Source organism: Ascaphus truei, unplaced genomic scaffold (assembly GCF_040206685.1).
Source record: "Ascaphus truei isolate aAscTru1 unplaced genomic scaffold, aAscTru1.hap1 HAP1_SCAFFOLD_1501, whole genome shotgun sequence".
NCBI lineage: Eukaryota > Metazoa > Chordata > Amphibia > Anura > Ascaphidae > Ascaphus > Ascaphus truei.
Genome location: NW_027454388.1, coordinates 38,131 through 52,904, shown reverse-complemented (window position 1 = coordinate 52,904; position 14,774 = coordinate 38,131). Strand labels below are relative to the sequence as shown.

The following is a 14,774-nucleotide window of genomic DNA, read 5'->3' as shown; positions in this document are numbered from 1 at the left end:
ATAGATGGTGTGTATAGATGGTGTGTGTGTATAGATGGTGTGTATATAGATGCTGTGTATATAGATGCTGTGTATGATGGTGTGTATATAGATGGTGTGTGTATATAGATGCTGTGTATATAGATGGTGTGTATATAGATGGTGTGTATATAGATGGTGTGTATATAGATGCTGTGTATGATGGTGTGTATATAGATGGTGTGCATGATGGTGTATATAGATGCTGTGTATATAGATGCTGTGTATGATGGTGTTTATATAGATGCTGTGTATGATGGTGTGTATATAGATGCTGTGTATGATGGTGTGTATATAGATGCTGTGTATGATGGTGTGTATATAGATGCTGTGTATGATGGTGTGTATATAGATGCTGTGTATGATGGTGTGTATATAGATGCTGTGTATATAGATGCTGTGTATATAGATGCTGTGTATATAGATGCTGTGTATGATGGTGTGTATATAGATGCTGTGTATGATGGTGTGTATATAGATGCTGTGTATGATGGTGTGTATATAGATGCTGTGTATGATGGTGTGTATATAGATGCTGTGTATGATGGTGTGTATATAGATGCTGTGTATGATGGTGTGTATATAGATGCTGTGTATATAGATGCTGTGTATGATGGTGTGTATATAGATGGTGTGTATATAGATGGTGTGTATATAGATGGTGTGTATATAGATGGTGTATATAGATGCTGTGTATGATGGTGTGTATATAGATGGTGTGTATATAGATGGTGTGTATATAGATGGTGTGTATATAGATGGTGTTTATGATGGTGTCTGTATGATGGTGTGTATATAGATGCTGTGTATGATGGTGTGTGTATATAGATGCTGTGTATATAGATGCTGTGTATATAGATGGTGTGTATGATGGTGTGTATATAGATGCTGTGTATGATGGTGTGTATATAGATGCTGTGTATATAGATGCTGTGTATATAGATGCTGTGTATATAGATGGTGTGTATATAGATGGTGTGTATATAGATGGTGTGTATATAGATGCTGTGTATATAGATGCTGTGTATATAGATGCTGTGTATATAGATGCTGTGTATATAGATGCTGTGTATATAGATGCTGTGTATATAGATGCTGTGTATATAGATGCTGTGTATATAGATGCTGTGTATATAGATGCTGTGTATATAGATGCTGTGTGTATGATGGTGTGTATGATGGTGTGTATGATGGTGTGTGTATATAGATGGTGTGTGTGTATAGATGGTGTGTGTGTATAGATGCTGTGTATATAGATGCTGTGTATATAGATGCTGTGTATGATGGTGTGTATATAGATGCTGTGTATGATGGTGTGTATATAGATGCTGTGTATGATGGTGTGTATATAGATGCTGTGTATGATGGTGTGTATATAGATGCTGTGTATGATGGTGTGTATATAGATGGTGTGTATGATGGTGTGCATGATGGTGTGTATATAGATGCTGTGTATGATGCTGTGTATGATGGTGTGTATATAGATGCTGTGCATATAGATGCTGTGTATATAGATGCTGTGTATATAGATGCTGTGTATATAGATGCTGTGTATATAGATGCTGTGTATGATGGTGTGTATGATGGTGTGTATATAGATGCTGTGTATGATGGTGTGTATATAGATGCTGTGTATATAGATGCTGTGTATATAGATGCTGTGTATGATGGTGTGTATGATGGTGTGTATATAGATGCTGTGTATGATGGTGTGTATATAGATGGTATGTATGATGGTGTGTATGATGGTGTGTATATAGATGCTGTGTATGATGGTGTGTATATAGATGCTGTGTATGATGGTGTGTATATAGATGCTGTGTATGATGGTGTGTATATAGATGCTGTGTATGATGGTGTGTATATAGATGCTGTGTATGATGGTGTGTATATAGATGGTGTGTATGATGGTGTGTATATAGATGGTGTGCATGATGGTGTGCATGATGGTGTGCATATAGATGCTGTGTATATAGATGCTGTGTATATAGATGCTGTGTATATAGATGCTGTGTATATAGATGCTGTGTATATAGATGCTGTGTATGATGGTGTGTATATAGATGGTGTGTATATAGATGGTGTGTATATAGATGCTGTGTATATAGATGCTGTGTATATAGATGCTGTGTATGATGGTGTGTATATAGATGCTGTGTATGATGGTGTGTATATAGATGCTGTGTATGATGGTGTGTATATAGATGCTGTGCATGATGGTGTATATAGATGGTGTGTATATAGATGCTGTGTATGATGGTGTGTATATAGATGCTGTGTATGATGGTGTGTATATAGATGCTGTGTATGATGGTGTGTATATAGATGCTGTGTATGATGGTGTGTATATAGATGCTGTGTATGATGGTGTGTATATAGATGCTGTGTATGATGGTGTGTATATAGATGCTGTGTATGATGCTGTGTATGATGGTGTGTATATAGATGGTGTTTATGATGGTGTCTGTATGATGGTGTGTATATAGATGGTGTTTATGATGGTGTCTGTATGATGGTGTGTATATAGATGCTGTGTATGATGGTGTGTGTATATAGATGCTGTGTATATAGATGCTGTGTATATAGATGCTGTGTATATAGATGCTGTGTATATAGATGCTGTGTATATAGATGCTGTGTATATAGATGCTGTGTATATAGATGGTGTGTATATAGATGCTGTGTATATAGATGCTGTGTATATAGATGCTGTGTATATAGATGCTGTGTATATAGATGCTGTGTATGATGGTGTGTATATAGATGCTGTGTATGATGGTGTGTGTATATAGATGGTGTGTGTGTATAGATGGTGTGTGTGTATAGATGCTGTGTATATAGATGCTGTGTATATAGATGGTGTGTATGATGGTGTGTATATAGATGCTGTGTATATAGATGCTGTGTATATAGATGGTGTGTATGATGGTGTGTATATAGATGCTGTGTATGATGGTGTGTATATAGATGCTGTGTATGATGGTATATAGACGCTATGTTTACCTGTAAACCTCACCCCGGGATAAAGCGCTCGGGCGTCTCACCTGTCGGCGGTCCCCTCATCCTGTTCTGGGGGTCACCCCGTGAGGGTGACCTCTCCTCCCGCTGTGGCCGTGCTCCGGCCTCACACGGACGTTCCTTGCATTGTCACTCAGCAGGTGCAGCACCCGTGGGTGTCCCGGGACCCGGGGAGGGTGCATAAGGCTGTGTCACCCTGTCACTGTGTCACCCTGTCACCCTGCTTTCCCTCAGCTCATTCAAGTGATGACGAACTATAGGAATGGTCACACCGGACAGCTGTCTGCGGTGACGGTCACGCTCCTGTTTTTGGGGTCACTGGCACGAATATTCACCTCCATACAGGTAAAAGTCAGAGCCTGGCGCTGCCCGCGCTGTACCTGTGCTGTGTATACATGGTGTAGTAGTGTGTGAGGGGGAGGCTGGCACTGCCCGCGCTGTACCTGTGCTGTGTATACATGGTGTAGTAGTGTGTGTGAGGGGGAGGCTGGCACTGCCCGCACTGTACCTGTGCTGTGTATACATGGTGTAGTAGTGTGTGTGAGGGGGAGGCTGGCACTGCCCGCGCTGTACCTGTGCTGTGTATACATGGTGTAGTAGTGTGTGTGAGGGGGAGGCTGGCACTGCCCGCGCTGTACCTGTGCTGTTTATACAGGGTGTAGTAGTGTGTGTGAGGGGGAGGCTGGCACTGCCCGCGCTGTACCTGTGCTGTGTATACAGGGTGTAGTAGTGTGTGTGAGGGGGAGGCTGGCACTGCCCGCGCTGTACCTGTGCTGTGTATACATGGTGTAGTAGTGTGTGTGAGGGGGAGGCTGGCATTGCCCGCGCTGTACCTGTGCTGTGTATACATGGTGTAGTAGTGTGTGTGAGGGGGAGGCTGGCACTGCCCGCGCTGTACCTGTGCTGTGTATACATGGTGTAGTAGTGTGTGTGAGGGGGAGGCTGGCACTGCCCGCGCTGTACCTGTGCTGTGTATACATGGTGTAGTAGTGTGTGTGAGGGGGAGGCTGGCACTGCCCGCGCTGTACCTGTGCTGTGTATACATGGTGTAGTAGTGTGTGTGAGGGGGAGGCTGGCACTGCCCGCGCTGTACCTGTGCTGTGTATACATGGTGTAGTAGTGTGTGTGAGGGGGAGGCTGGCACTGCCCGCGCTGTACCTGTGCTGTGTATACATGGTGTAGTAGTGTGTGAGGGGGAGGCTGGCACTGCCCGCGCTGTACCTGTGCTGTGTATACATGGTGTAGTAGTGTGTGTGAGGGGGAGGCTGGCACTGCCCGCGCTGTACCTGTGCTGTGTATACATGGTGTAATAGTGTGTGTGAGGGGGAGGCTGGCACTGCCCGCGCTGTACCTGTGCTGTGTATACATGGTGTAGTAGTGTGTGTGAGGGGGAGGCTGCCGCTGCCCGCGCTGTACCTGTGCTGTGTATACATGGTGTAGTAGTGTGTGTGAGGGGGAGGCTGGCACTGCCCGCGCTGTACCTGTGCTGTGTATACATGGTTGTAGTAGTGTGTGTGAGGGGGAGGCTGGCACTGCCCGCGCTGTACCTGTGCTGTGTATACATGGTGTAGTAGTGTGTGTGAGGGGGAGGCTGGCACTGCCCGCGCTGTACCTGTGCTGTGTATACATGGTGTAGTAGTGTGTGTGAGGGGGAGGCTGGCACTGCCCGTGCTGTACCTGTGCTGTGTATACATGGTGTAGTAGTGTGTGTGAGGGGGAGGCTGGCACTGCCGCTGCCCGCGCTGTACCTGTGCTGTGTATACATGTGTAGTAGTGTGTGTGAGGGGGAGGCTGGCACTGCCGCTGCCCGCGCTGTACCTGTGCTGTGTATACATGGTGTAGTAGTGTGTGTGAGGGGGAGGCTGGCACTGCCCGCGCTGTACCTGTGCTGTGTATACATGGTGTAGTAGTGTGTGTGAGGGGGGTGGCTGGCACTGCCCGCGCTGTACCTGTGCTGTGTATACATGGTGTAGTAGTGTGTGTGAGGGGGAGGCTGGCACTGCCCGCGCTGTACCTGTGCTGTGTATACATAGTGTAGTAGTGTGTGTGAGGGGGAGGCTGGCGCTGCCCGCGCTGTACCTGTGCTGTGTATACATGGTGTAGTAGTGTGTGTGAGGGGGAGGCTGGCACTGCCCGCGCTGTACCTGTGCTGTGTATACATGGTGTAGTAGTGTGTGTGAGGGGGAGGCTGGCACTGCCTGCGCTGTACCTGTGCTGTGTATACATGGTGTAGTAGTGTGTGTGAGGGGGAGGCTGGCACTGCCCGCGCTGTACCTGTGTTGTGTATACATGGTGTAGTAGTGTGTGTGAGGGGGAGGCTGGCACTGCCCGCGCTGTACCTGTGTTGTGTATACATGGTGTAGTAGTGTGTGTGAGGGGAGGCTGGCACTGCCCGCGGTGTACCTGTGCTGTGTATACATGGTGTAGTAGTGTGTGTGAGGGGGAGGCTGGCACTGCCGCGCTGTACCTGTGTTGTGTATACATGGTGTAGTAGTGTGTGTGAGGGGGAGGCTGGCACTGCCCGCGCTGTACCTGTGCTGTGTATACATGGTGTAGTAGTGTGTGTGAGGGGGAGGCTGGCACTGCCCGCGCTGTACCTGTGTTGTGTATACATGGTGTAGTAGTGTGTGTGAGGGGGAGGCTGGCACTGCCCGCGCTGTACCTGTGTTGTGTATACATGGTGTAGTAGTGTGTGTGAGGGGGAGGCTGGCACTGCCCGCGGTGTACCTGTGCTGTGTATACATGGTGTAGTAGTGTGTGTGAGGGGAGGCTGGCACTGCCCGCGCTGTACCTGTGTTGTGTATACATGGTGTAGTAGTGTGTGTGAGGGGGAGGCTGGCACTGCCCGCGCTGTACCTTGTGCTGTGTATACATGGTGTAGTAGTGTGTGTGAGGGGAGGCTGGCACTGCCCGCGCTGTACCTGTGCTGTGTATACATGGTGTAGTAGTGTGTGTGAGGGGGAGGCTGGCACTGCCCGTGCTGTACCTGTTCTGTGTATACATGGTGTAGTAGTGTGTGTGAGGGGGAGGCTGGCACAGCCCGCGCTGTACCTGTGCTGTGTATACATGATGTAGTAGTGTGTGTGTGGGGGAGGCTGGCACTGCCCGCGCTGTACCTGTGCTGTGTATACATGGTGTTGTAGTGTGTGTGAGGGGGAGGCTGGCACAGCCCGCGCTGTACCTGTGCTGTGTATACATGATGTAGTAGTGTGTGTGAGGGGGAGGCTGGCACTGCCCGCGCTGTACCTGTGCTGTGTATACATGGTGTAGTAGTGTGTGTGAGGGGGAGGCTGGCACTGCCCGCGCTGTACCTGTGCTGTGTATACATGGTGTAGTAGTGTGTGTGAGGGGGAGGCTGGCACTGCCCGCGCTGTACCTGTGCTGTGTATACATGGTGTATTAGTGTGTGTGATGGGGAGGCTGGCACTGCCCGCGCTGTACCTGTGCTGTGTATACATGGTGTAGTAGTGTGTGTGAGGGGGAGGCTGGCGCTGCCCGCGCTGTACCTGTGCTGTGTATACATGGTGTAGTAGTGTGTGTGAGGGGGGAGGCTGGCACTGCCGCTGCCCGCGCTGTACCTGTGCTGTGTATACATGGTGTAGTAGTGTGTGTGAGGGGGAGGCTGGCACTGCCCGCGCTGTACCTGTGCTGTGTATACATGGTGTAGCAGTGTGTGTGAGGGGGAGGCTGGCACTGCGCTGCCCGCGCTGTACCTGTGCTGTGTATACATGGTGTAGTAGTGTGTGTGAGGGGGAGGCTGGCACTGCCCGCGCTGTACCTGTGCTGTGTATACATGGTGTAGTAGTGTGTGTGAGGGGAGGCTGGCACTGCCCGCGCTGTACCTGTGCTGTGTATACATGGTGTAGTAGTGTGTGTGAGGGGGAGGCTGGCACTGCCCGCGCTGTACCTGTGCTGTGTATACATGGTGTAGTAGTGTGTGTGTGAGGGGAAGCTGGCACTGCCCGCGCTGTACCTGTGCTGTGTATACATGGTGTAGTAGTGTGTGTGAGGGGGAGGCTGGCACTGCCCGCGCTGTACCTGTGCTGTGTATACATGGTGTAGTAGTAGTGTGTGTGAGGGGGAGGCTGGCACTGCCCGCGCTGTACCTGTGCTGTGTATACATGGTGTAGTAGTGTGTGTGAGGGGGAGGCTGGCACTGCCCGCGCTGTACCTGTGCTGTGTATACATGGTGTAGTAGTGTATGTGAAGGGGAGGCTGCGCTGCCCGCGCTGTACCTGTGCTGTGTATACATGGTGTAGTAGTGTGTGTGAGGGGGAGGCTGCCGCTGCCCGCGCTGTACCTGTGCTGTGTATACATGGTGTAGTAGTGTGTGTGAGGGGGAGGCTGGCACTGCCCACGCTGTACCTGTGCTGTGTATACATGGTGTAGTAGTGTGTGTGAGGGGGAGACTGGCACTGCCCGCGCTGTACCTGTGCTGTGTATACATGGTGTAGTAGTGTGTGTGAGGGGGAGGCTGGCACTACCGCTGCCCGCGCTGTACCTGTGCTGTGTATACATGGTGTAGTAGTGTGTGTGAGGGGGAGGCTGGCACTGCCCGCGCTGTACCTGTGCTGTGTATACATGGTGTAGTAGTGTGTGAGGGGGAGGCTGGCACTGCCCGCGCTGTACCTGTGCTGTGTATACATGGTGTAGTAGTGTGTGTGAGGGGGAGGCTGGCACTGCCCGCGCTGTACCTGTGCTGTGTATACATGGTGTAGTAGTGTGTGTGAGGGGGAGGCTGGCACTGCCCGCGCTGTACCTGTGCTGTGTATACATGGTGTAGTAGTGTGTGTGAGGGGGAGGCTGGCACTGCCCGCGCTGTACCTGTGCTGTGTATACATGGTGTAGTAGTGTGTGTGAGGGGGAGGCTGGCACTGCCCGCGCTGTACCTGTGCTGTGTATGCATGGTGTAGTAGTGTGTGTGAGGGGGAGGCTGGCACTGCCCGCGCTGTACCTGTGCTGTGTATACATGGTGTAGTAGTGTGTGTGAGGGGGAGGCTGGCACTGCCCGCGCTGTACCTGTGCTGTGTATACATGGTGTAGGAGTGTGTGTGAGGGGGAGGCTGGCACTGCCCGCGCTGTACCTGTGCTGTGTATACATGGTGTAGTAGTGTGTGTGAGGGGGAGGCTGCACTGCCCGCGCTGTACCTGTGCTGTGTATACATGGTGTAGTAGTGTGTGTGAGGGGGAGGCTGGCACTGCCCGCGCTGTACCTGTGCTGTGTATACATGGTGTAGTAGTGTGTGTGAGGGGGAGGCTGGCACTGCCCGCGCTGTACCTGTGCTGTGTATACATGGTGTAGTAGTGTGTGTGAGGGGGAGGCTGGCACTGCCCGCGCTGTACCTGTGCTGTGTATTCATGGTGTAGTAGTGTGTGTGAGGGGGAGGCTGGCACTGCCCGCGCTGTACCTGTGCTGTGTATACATGGTGTAGTAGTGTGTGTGAGGGGGAGGCTGCCGCTGCCCGCGCTGTATCTGTGCTGTGTATACATGGTGTAGTAGTGTGTGTGAGGGGGAGGCTGGCACTGCCCGCGCTGTACCTGTGCTGTGTATACATGGTGTAGTAGTGTGTGTGAGGGGGAGGCTGCCGCTGCCCGCGCTGTATCTGTGCTGTGTATACATGGTGTAGTAGTGTGTGTGAGGGGGAGGCTGGCACTGCCCGCGCTGTACCTGTGCTGTGTATACATGGTGTAGTAGTGTGTGTGAGGGGGAGGCTGCCAGCTGCCCGCGCTGTACCTGTGCTGTGTATACATGGTGTAGTAGTGTGTGTGAGGGGGAGGCTGGCACTGCCCGCGCTGTACCTGTGCTGTGTATACATGGTGTAGTAGTGTGTGTGAGGGGGAGGCTGGCACTGCCCGCGCTGTACCTGTGCTGTGTATACATGGTGTAGTAGTGTGTGTGAGGGGGAGGCTGGCACTGCCCGTGCTGTACCTGTGCTGTGTATACATGGTGTAGTAGTGTGTGTGAGGGGGAGGCTGGCACTGCCGCTGCCCGCGCTGTACCTGTGCTGTGTATACATGGTGTAGTAGTGTGTGTGAGGGGGAGGCTGGCACTACCGCTGCCCGCGCTGTACCTGTGCTGTGTATACATGGTGTAGTAGTGTGTGTGAGGGGGAGGCTGGCACTGCCCGCGCTGTACCTGTGCTGTGTATACATGGTGTAGTAGTGTGTGTGAGGGGGAGGCTGGCACTGCCCGCGCTGTACCTGTGCTGTGTATACATGGTGTAGTAGTGTGTGTGAGGGGGAGGCTGGCACTGCCCGCGCTGTACCTGTGCTGTGTATACATGGTGTAGTAGTGTGTGTGAGGGGGAGGCTGGCACTGCCCGCGCTGTACCTGTGCTGTGTATACATGGTGTAGTAGTGTGTGTGAGGGGGAGGCTGCGCTGCCCGCGCTGTACCTGTGCTGTGTATACATGGTGTAGTAGTGTGTGTGAGGGGGAGGCTGGCACTGCCCGCGCTGTACCTGTGCTGTGTATACATGGTGTAGTAGTGTGTGTGAGGGGGAGGCTGGCACTGCCCGCGCTGTACCTGTGCTGTGTATACATGGTGTAGTAGTGTGTGTGAGGGGGAGGCTGGCACTGCCCGCGCTGTACCTGTGCTGTGTATACATGGTGTATTAGTGTGTGTGATGGGGAGGCTGGCACTGCCCGCGCTGTACCTGTGCTGTGTATACATGGTGTAGTAGTGTGTGTGAGGGGGAGGCTGGCGCTGCCCGCGCTGTACCTGTGCTGTGTATACATGGTGTAGTAGTGTGTGTGAGGGGGAGGCTGGCACTGCCCGCGCTGTACCTGTGCTGTGTATACATGGTGTAGTAGTGTGTGTGAGGGGGAGGCTGGCACTGCCCGCGCTGTACCTGTGCTGTGTATACATGGTGTAGTAGTGTGTGTGAGGGGGAGGCTGGCACTGCCCGCGCTGTACCTGTGCTGTGTATACATGGTGTAGTAGTGTGTGAGGGGGAGGCTGCCGCTGCCCGCGCTGTACCTGTGCTGTGTATACATGGTGTAGTAGTGTGTGTGAGGGGGAGGCTGGCACTGCCCGCGCTGTACCTGTGCTGTGTATACATGGTGTAGCAGTGTGTGTGAGGGGGAGGCTGGCACTGCCGCTGCCCGCGCTGTACCTGTGCTGTGTATACATGGTGTAGTAGTGTGTGTGAGGGGGAGGCTGGCACTGCCCGCGCTGTACCTGTGCTGTGTATACATGGTGTAGTAGTGTGTGTGAGGGGGAGGCTGGCACTGCCCGCGCTGTACCTGTGCTGTGTATACATGGTGTAGTAGTGTGTGTGAGGGGGAGGCTGGCACTGCCCGCGCTGTACCTGTGCTGTGTATACATGGTGTAGTAGTGTGTGTGTGAGGGGGAAGCTGGCACTGCCCGCGCTGTACCTGTGCTGTGTATACATGGTGTAGTAGTGTGTGTGAGGGGGAGGCTGGCACTGCCCGCGCTGTACCTGTGCTGTGTATACATGGTGTAGTAGTAGTGTGTGTGAGGGGGAGGCTGGCACTGCCCGCGCTGTACCTGTGCTGTGTATACATGGTGTAGTAGTGTGTGTGAGGGGGAGGCTGGCACTGCCCGCGCTGTACCTGTGCTGTGTATACATGGTGTAGTAGTGTATGTGAGGGGGAGGCTGGCGCTGCCCGCGCTGTACCTGTGCTGTGTATACATGGTGTAGTAGTGTGTGTGAGGGGGAGGCTGCCGCTGCCCGCGCTGTACCTGTGCTGTGTATACATGGTGTAGTAGTGTGTGTGAGGGGGAGGCTGGCACTGCCCACGCTGTACCTGTGCTGTGTATACATGGTGTAGTAGTGTGTGTGAGGGGGAGACTGGCACTGCCCGCGCTGTACCTGTGCTGTGTATACATGGTGTAGTAGTGTGTGTGAGGGGGAGGCTGGCACTACCGCTGCCCGCGCTGTACCTGTGCTGTGTATACATGGTGTAGTAGTGTGTGTGAGGGGGAGGCTGGCACTGCCCGCGCTGTACCTGTGCTATGTATACATGGTGTAGTAGTGTGTGTGAGGGGGAGGCTGGCACTGCCCGCGCTGTACCTGTGCTGTGTATACATGGTGTAGTAGTGTGTGTGAGGGGGAGGCTGGCACTGCCCGCGCTGTACCTGTGCTGTGTATACATGGTGTAGTAGTGTGTGTGAGGGGGAGGCTGGCACTGCCCGCGCTGTACCTGTGCTGTGTATGCATGGTGTAGTAGTGTGTGTGAGGGGGAGGCTGGCACTGCCCGCGCTGTACCTGTGCTGTGTATACATGGTGTAGTAGTGTGTGTGAGGGGGAGGCTGCCGCTGCCCGCGCTGTATCTGTGCTGTGTATACATGGTGTAGTAGTGTGTGTGAGGGGGAGGCTGGCACTGCCCGCGCTGTACCTGTGCTGTGTATACATGGTGTAGTAGTGTGTGTGAGGGGGAGGCTGCCGCTGCCCGCGCTGTATCTGTGCTGTGTATACATGGTGTAGTAGTGTGTGTGAGGGGGAGGCTGGCACTGCCCGCGCTGTACCTGTGCTGTGTATACATGGTGTAGTAGTGTGTGTGAGGGGGAGGCTGGCACTGCCCGCGCTGTACCTGTGCTGTGTATACATGGTGTAGTATTGTGTGTGAGGGGGAGGCTGGCACTGCCCGCGCTGTACCTGTGCTGTGTATACATGGTGTAGTAGTGTGTGTGAGGGGGAGGCTGGCACTGCCCGCGCTGTACCTGTGCTGTGTATACATGGTGTAGTAGTGTGTGTGAGGGGGAGGCTGGCACTCCGCGCTGTACCTGTGCTGTGTATACATGGTGTAGTAGTGTGTGTGAGGGGGAGGCTGGCACTGCCCGCGCTGTACCTGTGCTGTGTATACATGGTGTAGTAGGGTGTGTGAGGGGGAGGCTGCCGCTGCCCGCGCTGTACCTGTGCTGTGTATACATGGTGTAGTAGTGTGTGTGAGGGGGAGGCTGGCACTGCCCGCGCTGTACCTGTGCTGTGTATACATGGTGTAGTAGTGTGTGTGAGGGGGAGGCTGGCACTGCCCGCGCTGTACCTGTGCTGTGTATACATGGTGTAGTAGTGTGTGTGAGGGGGAGGCTGGCACTGCCCGCGCTGTACCTGTGCTGTGTATACATGGTGTAGAAGTGTGTGTGAGGGGGAGGCTGGCACTGCTGCTGCCCGCGCTGTACCTGTGCTGTGTATACATGGTGTAGTAGTGTGTGTGAGGGGGAGGCTGGCACTGCCCGCGCTGTACCTGTGCTGTGTATACATGGTGTAGTAGTGTGTGTGAGGGGGAGGCTGGCACTCCGCGCTGTACCTGTGCTGTGTATACATGGTGTAGTAGTGTGTGTGAGGGGGAGGCTGGCACTGCCCGCGCTGTACCTGTGCTGTGTATACATGGTGTAGTAGGGTGTGTGAGGGGGAGGCTGCCGCTGCCCGCGCTGTACCTGTGCTGTGTATACATGGTGTAGTAGTGTGTGTGAGGGGGAGGCTGGCACTGCCCGCGCTGTACCTGTGCTGTGTATACATGGTGTAGTAGTGTGTGTGAGGGGGAGGCTGGCACTGCCCGCGCTGTACCTGTGCTGTGTATACATGGTGTAGTAGTGTGTGTGAGGGGGAGGCTGGCACTGCCCGCGCTGTACCTGTGCTGTGTATACATGGTGTAGAAGTGTGTGTGAGGGGGAGGCTGGCACTGCTGCTGCCCGCGCTGTACCTGTGCTGTGTATACATGGTGTAGTAGTGTGTGTGAGGGGGAGGTGGCACTGCCGCTGCCCGCGCTGTACCTGTGCTGTGTATACATGGTGTAGTAGTGTGTGTGAGGGGGAGGCTGGCACTGCCCGCGCTGTACCTGTGCTGTGCATACATGGTGTAGTAGTGTGTGTGAGGGGGAGGCTGGCACTGCCCGCGCTGTACCTGTGCTGTGTATACATGGTGTAGTAGTGTGTGTGAGGGGGAGGCTGGCACTGCCCGCGCTGTACCTGTGCTGTGTATACATGGTGTAGTAGTGTGTGTGAGGGGGAGGCTGGCACTGCCCGCGCTGTACCTGTGCTGTGTATACATGGTGTAGTAGTGTGTGTGAGGGGGAGGCTGGCACTGCCCGCGCTGTACCTGTGCTGTGTATACATGGTGTAGTAGTGTGTGTGAGGGGGAGGTGGCACTGCCGCTGCCCGCGCTGTACCTGTGCTGTGTATACATGGTGTAGTAGTGTGTGTGAGGGGGAGGCTGGCACTGCCCGCGCTGTACCTGTGCTGTGTATACATGGTGTAGTAGTGTGTGTGAGGGGGAGGCTGGCACTGCCCGCGCTGTACCTGTGCTGTGTATACATGGTGTAGTAGTGTGTGTGAGGGGGAGGCTGGCACTGCCCGCGCTGTACCTGTGCTGTGTATACATGGTGTAGTAGTGTGTGTGAGGGGGAGGCTGGCACTGCCCGCGCTGTACCTGTGCTGTGTATACATGGTGTATTAGTGTGTGTGAGGGGGAGGCTGGCACTGCCCGCGCTGTACCTGTGCTGTGTATACATGGTGTAGTAGTGTGTGTGAGGGGGAGGCTGGCACTGCCCGCGCTGTACCTGTGCTGTGTATACATGGTGTAGTAGTGTGTGTGAGGGGGAGGCTGGCACTGCCCGCGCTGTACCTGTGCTGTGTATACATGGTGTATTGGTGTGTGTGAGGGGGAGGCTGGCACTGCCCGCGCTGTACCTGTGCTGTGTATACATGGTGTAGTAGTGTGTGTGAGGGGGAGGCTGGCACTGCCGCTGCCCGCGCTGTACCTGTGCTGTGTATACATGGTGTAGTAGTGTGTGTGAGGGGGGGCTGGCACTGCCCGCGCTGTACCTGTGCTGTGTATACATGGTGTAGTAGTGTGTGTGAGGGGGAGGCTGGCACTGCCCGCGCTGTACCTGTGCTGTGTATACATGGTGTAATAGTGTGTGTGAGGGGGAGGCTGGCACTGCCCGCGCTGTACCTGTGCTGTGTATACATGGTGTAGTAGTGTGTGTGAGGGGGAGGCTGGCACTGCCCGCGCTGTACCTGTGCTGTGTATACATGGTGTAGTAGTGTGTGTGAGGGGGAGGCTGGCACTGCCGCTGCCCGCGCTGAACCTGTGCTGTGTATACATGGTGTAGTAGTGTGTGTGAGGGGGAGGCTGCCGCTGCCCGCGCTGTACCTGTGCTGTGTATACATGGTGTAGTAGTGTGTGTGAGGGAGAGGCTGGCACTGCCGCTGCCCGCGCTGTACCTGTGCTGTGTATACATGGTGTAGTAGTGTGTGTGAGGGGGAGGCTGGCACTGCCGCTGCCCGCGCTGTACCTGTGCTGTGTATACATGGTGTAGTAGTGTGTGTGGGGGAGGCTGGCACTGCCCGCGCTGTACCTGTGCTGTGTATACATGGTGTAGTAGTGTGTGTGAGGGGGAGGCTGGCACTGCCCGCGCTGTACCTGTGCTGTGTATACATGGTGTAGTAGTGTGTGTGAGGGGGAGGCTGGCACTGCCCGCGCTGTACCTGTGCTGTGTATACATGGTGTAGTAGTGTGTGTGAGGGGGAGGCTGGCACTGCCCGCGCTGTACCTGTGCTGTGTATACATGGTGTAGTAGTGTGTGTGAGGGGGAGGCTGGCACTGCCCGCGCTGTACCTGTGCTGTGTATACATGGTGTAGTAGTGTGTGTGAGGGGGAGGCTGGCACTGCCCGCGCTGTACCTGTGCTGTGTATACATGGTGTAGGAGTGTGTGTGAGGGGGAGGCTGGCACTGCCCACGCTGTACCTGTGCTGTGTATACATGGTGTAT

General features: G+C 53.9%; 1 protein-coding gene across 1 annotated transcript in view; it reads left to right on the top strand.

The window, feature by feature from the left end:
• Positions 1–14,774, top strand: part of MPDU1 (mannose-P-dolichol utilization defect 1) — a 59,918-nt gene that overhangs the window by 29,118 nt on the left and 16,026 nt on the right. Inside the window, exon 6 of the mRNA XM_075581705.1 lies at positions 3,271–3,381. Within this exon, the coding sequence (XP_075437820.1) occupies positions 3,271–3,381 (111 nt within the window). The remainder of the gene's footprint in view (positions 1–3,270; positions 3,382–14,774) is intronic.